The following is a 15,377-nucleotide window of genomic DNA, read 5'->3' on the forward strand; positions in this document are numbered from 1 at the left end:
CTGTCCTCCATATGCCTTAGCATAACTTCTAGGAGGATATGTTCCATGATATTCCCAGGGGTTCTGAATCACAGAATCGTTAGGGTTGGAAAGGACCTTCAAGATCATAAAGTCCAACCGTTAACTGAATGCCACCATGTCCCCTGAACCATGTCCCGAAGTGGCACATCCACATGTTTTTTGAACACTTCCAGAGATGGTGACTCCACCACCTCCGTGGGCACCCTGTTGCAATGCTTGACCACTCTCTCCATCGAGAAATTTTTCCTAATATCCGGTATAAACCTTCCCTGGCGCAACTTGAGACCATTTCCTCTCGTCCTACTTGGAGACCAACACCCACGTCGCCACAACCCCCTTTCAGGTAGTCGTAGAGAGCGATAAGGTCTCCCCTCAGCCTCCTCTTCTCCAGACTGAACAACCCCAGTTCCCTCAGCCGCTCCTCATAAGACTTGTGCTCCAGAGCCCTCACCAGCTTTGTTGCCCTTCTCCGGACACGCTCCAGCACCTCAACATCCTTCTTGTAGTGAGCATGGCAACAAGAAAGGGAATTTTCAGGTGGAGAGTGCGGGAAGAGAGAGCGACAGAATGGGAAGAAGGTTGTTGGGCTCTGAAAGATCATAAATAGCATGAGAAAGTTAATAGGGAATGATTAGTTTCCCTCAATACCAGCTCTAAGGAATGTCAAATAGCATTATCAGATAGCAAGCAGAAAACAAGCAAAACGAGGTTTGTTTCTCATCGTAAGTCTGTGTCATGGGAGCATCTGGATGCCAAAAGAATTAATTGATCAGGAGGTGGTATCACTGGAGATGTGGTTTCAAGAAGTCTGCAAGTCAAGGCCAGGTGGAAGCTGGACAGGGGACATACAAGAGAAATGAACAGTAGGTTTTGTTTTGCTCATGTATCCTCACTAGGTTCCTGCTGTTGGAGGTGGGATTTTTGGTATGGATGGGTGTTTTGTCTGTCTCAGTGTGAAGGACAGTGTTGGCTTTTGGTTCTGTTGTGGGTTTTTTTTCCTGTCTGGGTTATGGTCCCTTAAGAAGGGGGGAGGAGGACAAGGAGGAATTTCCCTTGCTTCTAGATCTCCTGAGCATTGTGAAGGAGGGGGGCGTTAAGAGGCTGGGGGGGAGAGGGTGGGGGAAGCTGGGGAGGGGGTGAAGGTGGGAAAGTGACAGCAGCAGCCTGGGAGCCCATGGCTGAAGAGAAATTCAAAGAAGTTGTGTAGAGTAGGAAATGGAGACCTCTGCCTGGCCAGTGATGGAGAGCCCTTTCTCAGACCAGGTAGCGCTCTGCACTTCACATCTGCCCTGCAAGGGTGCGGTAGGCAGTGGGGGGGTTGCACTGAGTCTGAAGAATAGCAATTGAAGTGTCTCTTCAGGTAACGTTTTCTTTTCATTCGCATGGTTAATATTTTTAATTAAAAGGTTAGGTAATTATCCTGATTTATAGTTCAGCTTTTTGTTTTGTTTAAAAGGTTTTCAGGCTTCTTCGGGGTGTCAGCCAAAAGTGCTAAGGAAGAGGTCTAACCAGATCCACCACAAAGCCCTGGCCACCTGAAAACTACCATGGTCCCCAGTGTGTTAATTTTCATGTCCCTGGAGGACACTTCAGCAAATACTTTCAGGACAGCATTTTTGGTGAAAATTTGTACTTACGTCAGTTGGGGCTAAAGTGTGTGGTAATTTAACTTCAGTGAAGTTAAATTGGCACTAGGATAACTTTTGTCACATTAAAAAGTGGTGTGTTTTGGTTTCGGTGGTTTTGATTGTGTTTTTTTAGGAAACCAGGGTTGCTAGATTATTACATAAAGGACCAGAGAAGTTGAAGAATTTAAGTTGCCAGTATGATCCATAGTTCCCTTACAATTTATGAAGCAGTTGCAAAGCATCATGGTCATCCTGTGATATCAATACTATGCTGCTATGAGGCTGTGGACACATTACTGTTTTTTACTGTATCCTTCGTTTCTGGCATTTGTGTTTTTCACATCATCCTAGTTCTGCCTCTGTGTGCCTGGCTTCCAGCTTTTTTGAAAAAATCCTGTTTACCTGGATACAGATGCTAGTGAAAGAAGCTTCTTTTTCTGCTCACTACTAGCAGCAGTTGAGCATAAATTTTCCCTCCTTAATTAGCCTGTGTGTCACCAACTGATGAGAACCTTCTAGCATGCTCTTCATTTGCTCGTTGCCATGCAAGCAGCGTACCTCAGAAAGTGGTGCCTCTGTTGAATCTGCCCTTGTCCTGGCATGGTTTCCATGCATCTTCCAGCCAACTCTAATGAGTCAACTTCATTTTGTCTGACTGATTTTTTGGCGCTTTGGATGATGTGGCCAAAGTTAAGGGTTGTTGGGGGTTTTTTTTTTTAATACTTTGTACCCTTGGCTCTTGGGAGGTATTTATATGGTACTGTGCACTCTGCTGAGTTAACAGAGCTTGTTTTTCTTCTCTAAACTTCCGTTTTTTAAAGGTTGTTTTCGTACATGCTCTGTCTGGCACACAGTAGAGACTTTGTCTTGATCTCTTTGATACTTCACTGAATTTTGTTGTGGCTCAGCTTTAGGCGAGCTTTAAGCAGGAACATAAATTACAGCAGACAACAAAGGGAAATGTAGAAGGAACTAGAACTGTTTTGAAGAACAGCTCAAGGTGCAGCAGCAAACGAGGAGTTTGTGTAGTAAGCTTACGGCTTTTGAGAAGGAAGCTCTGTGAGGGAATCCATAAACCAAAAGCATAAATTAAATTTCTGTGAAATACTTGTTTATGTTAGTTTTCAACGGTGGAGACATTGCAGTGAATCTGACCCCCAGATCTGTTCTTTGCTTGTAGCACTAACAAACCTCATAATTGAAATAAAGTACAAAAAAATAGTAATTTACACAATAGTTTTACTTTTTTTTTCTTTAGATGAAAAAAATACCACCAAAAAAAGGCTTAAAATGCATTTTATTTGTGTTTGCGCATCCAAACGTTAAGGAAATGCCAGCTTTAAGGTAGGCAATGCCACCCTGATTTTGTCAACTGGTTGTGCACCCTATGATACAATTTTTCCTATTCTACAAAAAAACCTTCCAAAGTTAGCAGGCTCAGTGCTCACAGGAAGGTTGAAAATACAGCCTTGTATAAAACAGTGTTATTTTCTACTCTACCTCTGCAAATGAAGTCTTTAAACACAGATTTTCATGTATATAATGATCTGTAAAGTCAGATATTTCTCCTGAAAGTTCCTTCTTGACAGAAACGCCGTCTGCAAGGAAAAAATGGACTTTTTTTCCTGGAAAATGTATTTTATTTAAAAAAAAAATTTACAGCATTAAAACTAAAATAAAACTCCATCCCCCTCTTTCAGCTGCATTTCTTGGCCAAACCATGTCTCCTTGAATGAGCTGTGGTCTCACTGTGAGTGGGTCACGTATGTCATGGAAATTGCACAACTGCAGTCACCATTAGAAATGCTGCAGACAGCTGAGCTAATAGGAATGAATTCAGTCAGAATTGTGAGATACAAATCTTACATAGCACTGTCTCATCCTGGACAAACAGTGCTCAAAATCCACTTACATTGGTTACAACCTACTGAAATATTTTGATGCAATAATAACATATACTTTGCATTTGGTGTTACTGAATTATTCTGAAATAATATAGATTTTAAAATTCAGTACAAGCTCACTGTCCGTGTTACATTATACCTATTTAATAAGGGAGAACTTTGAAAATATAATAATAGCAAAGGATCTGACACTTTGAAAGTCATGTCCTCTTCCAAAAGGTTAGCCATATAGGCATTTGCACAGCAGATGCACATGTACCCCTGCTCCTGGTGAAAGCCTAAGGAAATGCACATACACCCCTGCTCTTGGTAAAAGCCTGTTTTAGCTTTGTATTCACCCATCCTGCACAACAGGTGTGATAAAAGTGGACAGAACATGGTGACACCTTCTTTTGTTCTTTGAGTAGCCATACCAGATTTCTACTTTTTTCCTCATGTCTTCATATTTGCTTTATTTAACTGCCTGTATGAACGGTCTTTACTGTACATGATAATAACTAGCTAGTCTAGTGTGAGAATGAAATGAGCTGCCTATAGTCTTACACACAAAGGCTGTTCATCTGGAGAATTATTAGGGGCAAGTTGGCAGACTACTAGCTGCTCTCTTTGCTGCCTAGTAGGCTTTCATTGACATTGACAATGCCTCTTTTGAGGCTAAATTTATAAAGATTTTACTTTTGACATATGAAAATCCTATTTTGCAGTGTTTTTCAACAAATTCATTGTCTGATGAACAAGTATGGAGAAGAGCTATTGATTCAGTAGTAACATTCCTTGCCTGTATAAATATTTGTGGAATAGTTGCTAAATTCTGAGTTTCTGTAACTTGTGCTGTGTGAATTCATCCAGTATTTTCTTTCCAGTATATGCTTGATTTCCATTTAATTTCTATGCTCCCTTTCTCAACATGAACTTTTTAAATCTTTCAAGGGGAAATTGTAATAACGGTTAGCACAGGAAACATTATATGCTTTTTTCTTTTTTTTCTAATGTGAGCTTTCACCTTCTTTCTCTCAGTTGGATTTTACATCTTTTTATGGTACCGCATGCACCCATGCCTTTCAGAATGGAAGAGGTGATGACAGTCTTAAAGGCACATAAAGGAGACTGTCACATCAGGATTGTGTCATGGGGCAGAAGAATACTGGTAGTACAGTATTATGTGCAAGGGATAGTGCATTCGGTAGATCCTTTAAAAATACTGCTAAAAATAAAAGTAATTTTGAAGGTATTCATGTCATTTGATAAATTCTAATGTGTGAGTGGAAGAAACTCCCATAAGCTGAACTGATTATTACAAATTGAGCCAAGTAATGAGTTCTGGGACATTCTTCTCTTCAGTGACTGCACAACTAATGCAGATAGACATTTGCAAATAACTCTTTTTAAGTTCATATGAACTAAAAATGCAGTTATAAAAGCCATTTAGCATCTTGCAAAACACAGACATTTAAAATGCCAGTGAATTTATTTAAGCAGTAAAGAAGCAGCAGTGGCATTAAATTATATTTGATTTGTGTCTTTTTAAGTTTGTTGGTATGATTTCACAATAAGTAGGTTTTTTAGGATAATCTTTGTGATTGTGCCAGAATCCAAATTGGTTGGAAAATTGAATAAAGGCCTATTGTATTTCCTTCTTTCTTTCTTTCTCTCTATTTTTTTTTTTTTTTTTTTTTTTTTAGAATTTAGGTGAAATTGAGCTGGTGAGATAGATATAATACAGTTACAGACATTACTTCAGACAGCATTCTTCCTGAGCATAAAATCAGATAACATTAGTTCATCTGACAGTGGGCTTGCACTCAAAACTTAGCAGACTTCAGTATGTGGTTACAGCAAGTGACAACTCTTGAGTGTGGTGGCACCAAGCGAGTATTTTTCTTTTAGAAAATGACATTGTTTGAAATTAAAATGAACAATGTCATTTTACATAACATGCTTTCCTCTTTCTACAAGGTTAAAAGTTGAGTTGCTCCAGTGTTTCAGCTCTGTCAGCAGTGCTGTCATCATTGCTGACCATTGGGCCTGGTTATAGGGTTGAGCACCCAGAGCTGTTGATTGGCACTTCAGGCAATTAGAAGGGCTCCCACCAAGCTTGATTAAACAGCAGTATAATTTGCCAAAATGTATAGGAGTACAGAGCCTCTTCCATAACTCTCACTTGGCCTCTTTGTGTGTTGTACCATGTGTGATAGTATTGAGGTGCTGTCAAGTTCATATAGTTATGACGGGTTGTGTGAGACCTTGAACTTAAGTGTTTGCTATCTATAAATGCCATAGAAAATAGTATGCTGGTGTCCATCTCTACCCCTGCTGTTTTGACATCTAATGTTTTTGTTTAATTTGAGTGATGGATGTACTTTTAGTATATGTACTTTTAGTATATGTTTTTCCCTGCCCTTTTAAACCAATCATAATTGAAACAATGTACAGCACTGGGTTGAACTTCAAAAATCACTTTCAGTTTAGACTGCAATTGTATGTTAAGTTTTCAGCGTATTGGGTTAAAAACATGAGGACAAAATCTGTCAGGAATATTCTAATTTAAAAATGTTGCTGATTTGGTTAAAAATAGTAGTTCTGAGTCATCCGGTGTGCATTATTTCCATCCTATATGGTGTTAAGATGGATGTTCAGTTACTGTCTGAAATTGTGAACTCTTTCTATATTTGTGCAGTTAAACCTGTTTTTGTACTCGAATGTTGTAAACATAGTGGTAACCAAGATAAGCATAACTTAAAAAAACTAAACTGAAGGATAACTCAAATAGCGTTTTGTTTACAAACATTGAAAGAAACATACAGTGAAGTCTGTGTGTGTATATATATATGTGTGTGTGTAGGTGACAGGAATGTCGCTTCATATGGGTCCAAGTATAGTTATTAGCTAAAAAGGAGGAACAGGTATGAAGTGTCTTACTAAAAAGTGATTGATAGAATAGCTTTTGTTGGAAGTCTTTTTAGATGTAGTCTCATGTTTACATTTAAAAGATCCAGTAAATTTCAAAACATCTTGTTAGTTCAGTATTCTGACTGATACTGGCCTGTCAGTATACCTGGCATACTGCTGCCAGTGATGTCTTACTTAATTTTCATGATGATTTTCATCTATTCTGGCGTTCTCTGAATACACAAAACTTTTAGAAAAATGAATACAAGTAATTCTATTAAAAGCGGGGGATGGGGGTAGCAAGTAGTGTTCACAGAAGACCAAATGTATCTGATTTGTCTGAGTTTTCATCAGTGTGCTTTTCTTGCCAAAGGAGAGGTATATGTCTACACCAGAATGTCTTTTTACAGATACCATCGTTAGAAATATTACTAAATATGAATAATATTTATGCTTACAGTCCTAAAAAATTTAATATACTTTTAAATCTTTATTCATTGGGGTTTGAAATCTGGCACTAGTGTTGTTCCTCTGTGGTTTTGTTCTTTATTAGCAGCTTGAATAAATTCACAGCCCTTAAGCAATTTTATTTACAACCCTTACCACTTAGCTGGGTGCATGTAGTGCTAGTTAAGGTGCTTTGCTTCTCAGTAGTTTTCCAGTTACTCGCTGACTGATCTGATCTTTTTTTATTTAATTATCCATAAAGTAGTTGTAAGGTCAGGACTATATTCATAAAGTCCAAAAAAAAAAAAAAAAAAAAACCCAAACCCCTGACATTGTTCCTGTACTTCACAGTCCAGAGACTGTGAAGACAGAAACCTTTTTAAATGATGATGAGTCATAGGGATGGCTCCATTTCCAAAAGCATTCTTTTGTACTTCCCCAGTAGGACAAGATAAATTAGGTTATTTTTAAATGACCATTAAAATAGTTTTACTTACATTCTTTAAAAAAACAGAAAAAAACTTCTGCAGCCTTCCTCATAGGTATTTACATGTTTATGGTTATGTTCATTTATGTTGTGCATTTTATCAGTAAGTCAGTACTATGTCAGTAAAGAATTTGCTTAGAATGATGCTATAAACCACTACCAATATATTTATTCAAACTTCCATAACTAAACAGAATATTAATTTAAACTTAAATTGATTCAGGTTTATTTGTGGAGAAGATGTTGTACTATTTAGCAGACATGATAACAGACATGATATAAAGTTACTGTGGAAAAACACTATTTCAAAGCGCTGTGTTGATCTTGGGGGAAGAAATAGGAGAACTGCACATAAACAGCATTAGTGTTGAGTCCTGGAGTTATAATAAGTGAATAAATAAAAATGCACATTATCATAGTAATAGATAACTTGATCTGTTTCCTCCAAATGGGTTATTGCAGAAAACTACTTTGTTCCTTTATTCAAGTAATGTTGTAAATTCCCTGATTTGTCATTTTAGCACACTGTGCCATTTTCCACCAGTACCTGGCCCAGGGGCTGCATCTCCCTCTCTAACCTTTCTCTGCTTTGTCAGCTTAGATTTCCAAGTGTGCCATGATTGAGTTCGAAATTGATGTCATAGCCTTATAATGGTATTGTTACCTTAACAATGGTAGAAATTTAGAGAAGGAATGTAGAAAAATGTAGAAAAGAACACTTTACCTACCAACTTGAAAAAAAAAATGCATGTGCAGTTGAAGAACAGTGGGTCATTTAAAATCTGAAAGTTAGTACCTAAATTAATTAATTGTAGCAGAGAAAATTGAGAAAGGTGATCCAGTATGATAATGTTTAACTTTTGCCAATACTCAGAAAGAGCAGTCCCTGGCTGCCTGGACACCTCAGTCATGTAATTTGGTAGCACAGGAAAAGGTGATAGTATTTCCACTTATATGTTCATACTGGCTTTTTGAGCAGGAAGACTCATTATGCAGGAAAGTATCCTGAACATACAATTTCTGAAATAGCAGAACTGCCACACAAAGAGGTAAGAAAGAGGCTTCTAAGAAGGGAGCAGAAGGACGGGTTGGAAGTTTGTATTGCATTTTTTCCCTGCACCAAGGTGCTGTTCTGAGAAGAAGGGGATTCATTAGTTATTTCTAAATTTGTCTGAGTTGACAGGTCTTTCAGAAGCCTACAAAACTCCCAAGACCACTCCACATATCTACATTGCCCTTTTAGGCTTTTAAGCTAAGACTGCTGTCTGCCAATGTTATCTGCCCTTATGTCAGATAATGTAGGAGTCCTTTGAAAAACAGCGGATTACTTGTTTGCCTGACTTTGCTGACAAGGCAGGTGTTATGTGTAGAGATGGCTGAGCCATATGGCTAATGAGGATGCCCTTGAATGTACTTAAAAGCATAAGCACAGTGGAGATGTCTTTCCAAGAGCAGTGATTGTATCACACCAGACTTGATCCTAAAGGCTATGCCAACACTAAGAGGTAGTGCAGTCAGAGCAAACCTGCAGATGAATTATGTTGCGGACCCAGCATGCATACTATATATGTTTCAGGGGATTTTTGTTCTGGACTAGCCCCAGCCTGGTCCCGTGGAGTGAATGCTCATTAGCAGTCTTGAGTGTAACTGCTAGTGTGGTTTGATCGGGAAGGAATTTGGTTCGCACTCAGAGATCATCCTGCGATGCGAACTGAAGTGCGGCTGGTGGGGCAGATGGGAGTCTGGTGTCAGACTGACCCAAGCTAAAACATGAACACAGACATACACCTTGACTCTTATCAGTCAGGCAACATGTGAACTGGGAAATTTGGCCTCAACTCCACCTGCAGAAGTTTACACAAAACAGTGTAAATGTAATTAGTGTGTCTGTACTCCAGAATTCCTCCTTCCTAGAGGAAGGAATTACATGGTGGGTGGCTGCAGTGACTATGCTGCTCTGAGTCTAGTGCTTGGAGTTTATTTCCCCAGAACCCTGTGCAGTTCTTTATTCAAAATCCTTTTACTTTTTTTTTTGTACAAGGAGCAACATTTTGAATACAGAAGAGCTCAGTAGTGTGTCTGTTTAAAGAACATCTTGACTTCTTGTGGATGCCATTTTCATTCCTTTGAAAAGAGCAAAATATGTTTAAAAGCTACCTTCTGTACAAGTTGCGAGAACCATTAATGTTGACAATAAGGTATGCCAGGTTCTTAAAAGAGCAAAACAGTGATGTGGGTATTTTTTAAAATTGTCTAAAACTCATTAGTTTTCAGGTCTGAACAGAAGTACAATTGTGGGTGTAGAGTTTTATGTGTGAAAAGTACGGAACACCTTTCATTATTCAGAATTGTTTTCATTTCCTGACTCTTGCTGCTTCTAAAAATATTTTCTATGCCACAGTATGAAAAATGATACTTTAAATTCTAGTAAGAGCATTTTGCCTTGTGGCCAGTCTTTTCAATTTGTTTTCGCTATTGATGTATCTGCCATTACGATATAGAAAAGGCATTCACTAACTTGCATTTAATTTTCTACCTGAATTTAGGCCACTGAGCATTAGGGACCTGGGGGCTTACAAGCCCCTTTCAGTGCAGTAGTCATTGTTTACTCTGAATCTTTTTGTGCATTAGAAGTATGTTCCTTCAGCTTAATTTACATTATATTTATATTATATTATATGTAATTAATTCTATAATTTTATCATACATAGTTTCAATAGCACACGGCAATATTCTTAGCTTTGAAGCTTCAGCTGCATGAAGTAGTCCTAGATCTCTTTTTTGGAGGCATGGTGCAGTAGGAGTAGTAGTAATAAGCCAAATAATACAAGACCATGAAGGAATCTTAAGTCTTTTCCTCACAGGTGTGGTGGTGGTAGCAGTAGTAAGAATAATATGATGCTCCTTGCTGGTTTACAGTGGTGCTAAGGCCCTGGAGAAAATAAATCCTGGGGATTACTTCTGATATCTTTGAGGTTGAAAAAATATGGTGTTCAAGGTACTCTTGCAACTTTTAGTTATATATCCAAATTTTATTTTTAGAAGACTAACTTTAGGCACACAGATGGAGAAATGTAACTAATTTCTGTATGCTGCCATTTCTCCATCTGTAAATTTGAGGTAACTAGTGTTCACTTTGAGAAGAACTTTTAAATAAGCTGATAAATTGGATATCAGAGAGGATGAGTTATTCAGGATATACTTTACATCATGACAGTGCTTGGGGAAATACTGTAGAATATATTTGATGGTAATTAAAGTTATGACACTTGATCACATGAAATACTGTTTACATCAGTGTCCCAGTAGCTGTTACGTAAATGTGCACTTGAGGGCAGGATAAGTTGTATTTACCGTGTGGTTTATTATTGTAAGGATTTTTTAATTAAGCTTAATTTCTTACAGGAGGTGCTGAAACAGCTACAAGGAAGTATTGAAGATGAGGCAATGGCGTCTTCTGGACAAATTGACTTACTGGAACGACTTAAAGGTAAATCTAGAATTATGTTTTAAGTAGATTCATTTGTTTCTCAGTTGTTTTTCCTTTGGGATGAAGTTTTCTAACTCAGCTGCATCTTCTTTCCAGTGCTGACTTTGATGGGTTAGGCATAGTCTCAGTGCCTGTTATTTTTGGTAGGCATTTTAAGACACATTCTCAAAAAAACCATGCTTCTATGCTGCTTTTGTGATTTTGCTACTGTTACCATTGGGCTTCATATTAAGTGCTTTTGATACAACTTGCATTTCATCCAGTTCTTCAGAAAAAAATACATTTGTTTAAATTAATAATGGATTAGTTCCGCCAGTTTTCTAAACTTGTTTGCATGCCCTACCCCCTCCATATCATATTATTGAAATTGTATCTGCCATACTGCAAATTGATGCCCCCTTCCTTAGAACATCTGCTGGAATGTGCGCTGTCGCATTATATGGGATGTGCAAAGCAAGCCCAGACCACTGACTCCCTGTGTATGTCCATTATCCCTACCACCAAACCAGAAATATTGTAGGGGATGTCTACATTTAAGGGCCCTGTGGTGAACAGAGTTGTCACCATTTACATGACAGTGAAGCATCTGCAGGATCTCTGAGGAAGAAGCTATTGTGGGCCACAAGAAAAATTCATATGCCATTTATGCAAAACTCTGCCCATTTCTTAAGTTCTTTGGGAAAGAGGCAGGCAGGCTCGTGTGAGGATACTCTTCTGATTGTCAGGATTGCATTTTGGCCCTCTGCTTAGATGACTAGGATATGCCAAGTGTACCATTAAGATTGGTTTTGTTCACGTTATGTTCTTCTGTGGATTCCAATGCAAAATGTTTCCATCAAAAATCACGGATTTGTTCAGGAGATAAGATAGAAATGATCTTTTACATTTGTGCTGCTGAACTTCAACTCTGAAAGCATTTGCTCTTTATTATCCAGAACTGAACTTGGAAAGTACCAACTTCCCTGGAGTGAAGTTAAGGCCAAAGGTGTCTGCGCGTTCATATGGGAGCCGGGAAGGGTCTGTGTCAAGCCGTTCAGGAGAGTGCAGTCCTGTTCCCATGGGATCTTTTCCAAGAAGAGGATTTATGAATGGAAGCAGAGAAAGCACTGGTTATTTAGAAGAGCTAGAAAAAGAGAGGCAAGTTTCCCTGTTTATTCATCCAATAGGGACTGACTTCTAATTTTAATAGGAAAGTTTACTGACACACCTAGTATTTAGCTATCATGCATATGGTTTTGATTGCTGGTGTATTTGTCTTGACAGGTAAGGAAACCAGGAATCTACATGATACTTAGATGCACACACAAAAAAATTTAAAAGGCTTAAAACCCATCATACAATTTCTACTGCTTCTTCATATATGCCTTTCATTGTTACTGTTTGTTGGCTGAAGGTTATTTTATTTTGATCAGCAGATTGTCAACATCTGAAGTACATTTTTGAGAGAGGAACTGGAGCATCCCAAGCACCTCCATATCTCCTCACCAGTATTGATAAGTGATAGAACACTACCAATGTGATGGTGCAGTCTCTTTCTCTTCTTTGCAAACGGTTGTAACTACCATAGCTGGTTGATCAGTTATTTACTATGAGCAGACATTTACCTAGTGATTCTGCGCTCTCAGCAAAAATGTCAGCTGAAAGAGAAATATTTACTCTTGTCTTCAAGGTGTTGTTCCCATCTGATGTTTTATGGTGACAAAAATCATGACATTTCTTTTCTTGGAAGGTAGAGTTATCCATTTAATAGGAAGAACATACTTTCAAGGCATAATACAGATTTGTAGCACTTTATCAATCATTTAGAAAGGAAATGCAAAGTAAGAGACATGCAGCTGTTTCCACTGAAGACATCTTTATATCTTAAAGTGAACCTGACTGAATTCCCACATGTTTTCAGAGGCCTGTCTGTAAGACAGGGTTTCCTAAAGATTTGGTCATTGATAGCTACTTAACGGATAGTATGTCAAGCTGGGGGCTACAAAACCAAATAAATAGCAACACTGTGTTTTTATGCCTAGTAGTCATTAACAAGCAAAAAAATCCATTTTGGAATCGTAATACAAAAATTTGGTGGGTAGTAAGTGGTTTGTGGGCAGCCATTCAGTAACCCCTCCTCTAAAGGGCCTTTCCTGGTGTTCAGTAAAATTTTTGCAGTCAAAAGCTGAGAGTGCACTTTTCCACCAAGATCCTGTTCTTTTGGTCCTATGGTAACTTCCAATGGGTCCATATTGAGCCTTTTCTAGCAGCAGCTTTTTCATTTTCCTGGTCAGGATCATTAATAACATTTGTTCCATTGCATAAAACCTAGATTCCTGAAGAGCTGCCCAAGGAGGAATTTGGGAAAGTCTTCCCCCTTGCTCATCCCAGTCTTCAAGAATCTACTGTGTCTGCCATTTTCCATCTTGACAAAACAGTGTACTTGATTGTATTCAGTGCTGTTTTTTATCACATGTGATACAAAAATCTTTTGGGTGTAATTATGATTCAAGTGAAGTCCAGGTCACTTGGAAGAAGGAGTATTAATTTATGGCAGCTGGAGTTCTTCAAGGTGGTTAGCACATCTGATTTATGATCTGTGATCTTTTCCCATTCTCATGGATTCTAAGGTGATAGTTCTTTGGATGTTTTTCTCGGCGATAAAGACAGCTTAGGCAGTGAACTGGTCTTTGTTCCAAGTACTGTTAAAAAAAGGGATGAGGTTATTTTAATTTCAGATGAGCTTTGGCAGTGTTACTGTGACAGCTGATGGGGTAAAGATTTGTGCTATGAAAAAGATGATCTGTGGAAGCATGGCCAGGTCACATCTGGCTTCATCATTAGTGAAATGACAGATAATCCAAAGTGCCCTATTCTTTATGCAGTTTCAGGGGCCATGTAGGAACGCGTAGGGTATTGATGTGGAGCCTGGGTAGCCAAATGAGTCAGAGCTTGGGGTGGGAGGTGTAGGACCATACATATGAAATCACTACAATTTCTGAAAGAAAATTAACCTCTTATTTTCCCATGCTTTGCGTCCAAACTTGTTTGGCATACTTACTAAGTTTCTGTGTTTCTAAACATACATTAAACACATGTTATTTGCTAACAGAATTTTTTTGGGGGGCACTTAAACAGACTTTCAGAGAAATCATGGAACTTGACAAGCCTCAAAATATTAAAATGAGTTAGAAGAAAACAACATTTTTGGAAACCTGCAGCAGGGAAGCATTTCCACAGAGTATCTTAACACACTGGCATAATATATGCTGCTCATGGGCAATGGTGTTTGGGCAAGGACCAAATCATGTCTTAACTGTGTGTGAACTTGTCAAATTCACAAGAGGCTTATTAATAAACTAATTCACTAGATGTTTATTAATGTAAACCAGTAATAATCAAGAGAAAATTTGCTAAAATTTGTTTTGTATCGAAAAAAATACTTAGCTTGGCTAAAAGTGGTCCTCTGAGGGGAAAAAAATTAATCAATTGATTCATTGACCAGAATGAAGGTGAAGTTTTCTGCCTGTTTCTCATTTGCTTAGTTCTCCTCTAACTTCAAAGTCAAAAAAAGAAAAGAGAAAAAGAGGGGGGAGGGGGAGTATGTTTTTAGGTTACCAATTTAGAATATACTACTCATTAAATATCTCCTGCTTTCTCTCCAGCTATTTCCAGGTGTATTTGGTAAGACACTGTATCAATAACAAAAATTCTCAGAGTACACTGTAGGTTACTTTTTGTGTTGGTTTCATTTTTCCAATTTAGTAAATTTAATAATCTTGCCTTTTAAAATTATGTACTTTACCACAGAAGATGACAATCTGCTGATGAATTTTTTTATTAAGATATCTTTATGCCTTGTTTACACCTTCTGATTTATGCCACTCCTTTTTTATTTTCTAAATGTTGATTTTGAGCATTTTCTCTCTCTCATGACATCTTTTTCCTCCTACTCTTACCTCCCTTTGGCTGACTGACTTATGTAAGTCTTTATAGCATCTGTCAGTAGTGTTTTGTTTTCAAGATTTTATCACCTATCAATTGAAGTGAAAGTATTAATTATAATTGTGATTTCTATAATGCGAGTAGCATATAGTTTATTTCCTTTCTCCCTTTTAACTGGGAATAACATTGACATAATTATGCAGAAAGGATTTCCAAAGGAAGAAACCACTTTTCTACATTCATTCAGCTTCATCTGAATATTGGGATCTTCAAAAATACCACATTAGAGGAGTCTTTCGAAATTTCCACCCTTCAGAAAAGCAGTTCAAGTTGGAAACTTTTTGTGAACTCATAAAAATCGTGTAAAGTTCCAAAAGCTTGCTTCATTTGCCTTGCTACATTCTCACTGAACTTGACACTGTATGACAGAGAACAGAATTTTCTCTGATACTGTTAAAGTCCTGATACAAGCAATTTTGGGGTATATAAAGATGGAATAACTGCACTGGGTCTTTCCATTAGTTTTCTTCCACCAGTTTTCTTCCATGATCAGTAACAGCTCTTCGAACAGCTCCTTAAATGCTCTC

General features: G+C 38.0%; 1 protein-coding gene across 8 annotated transcripts in view; it reads left to right on the forward strand.

Moving 5' to 3' along the window:
- The window catches only part of APC (APC regulator of WNT signaling pathway), a gene marked incomplete at its 3' end in the record, with an annotated part of 64,622 nt that overhangs the window by 7,898 nt on the left and 41,347 nt on the right, over positions 1 to 15,377 (forward strand). For 7 of the 8 annotated variants that reach the window (XM_082013378.1, XM_082013381.1, XM_082013383.1 and 4 more), the window contains exons 2-3: positions 10,782 to 10,866; positions 11,802 to 12,003. In XM_082013378.1, the coding sequence (XP_081869504.1) occupies positions 10,782 to 10,866; positions 11,802 to 12,003 (287 nt within the window). Of the gene's footprint in view, positions 1 to 10,766; positions 10,867 to 11,801; positions 12,004 to 15,377 lie in introns of all 8 variants that reach the window. The other variant, XM_082013379.1, reaches the window with a different exon arrangement.

This window comes from Phaethon aethereus, assembly GCF_964289735.1.
Source record: "Phaethon aethereus genome assembly, chromosome: Z".
NCBI classification, from domain to species: Eukaryota; Metazoa; Chordata; class Aves; order Phaethontiformes; family Phaethontidae; genus Phaethon; species Phaethon aethereus.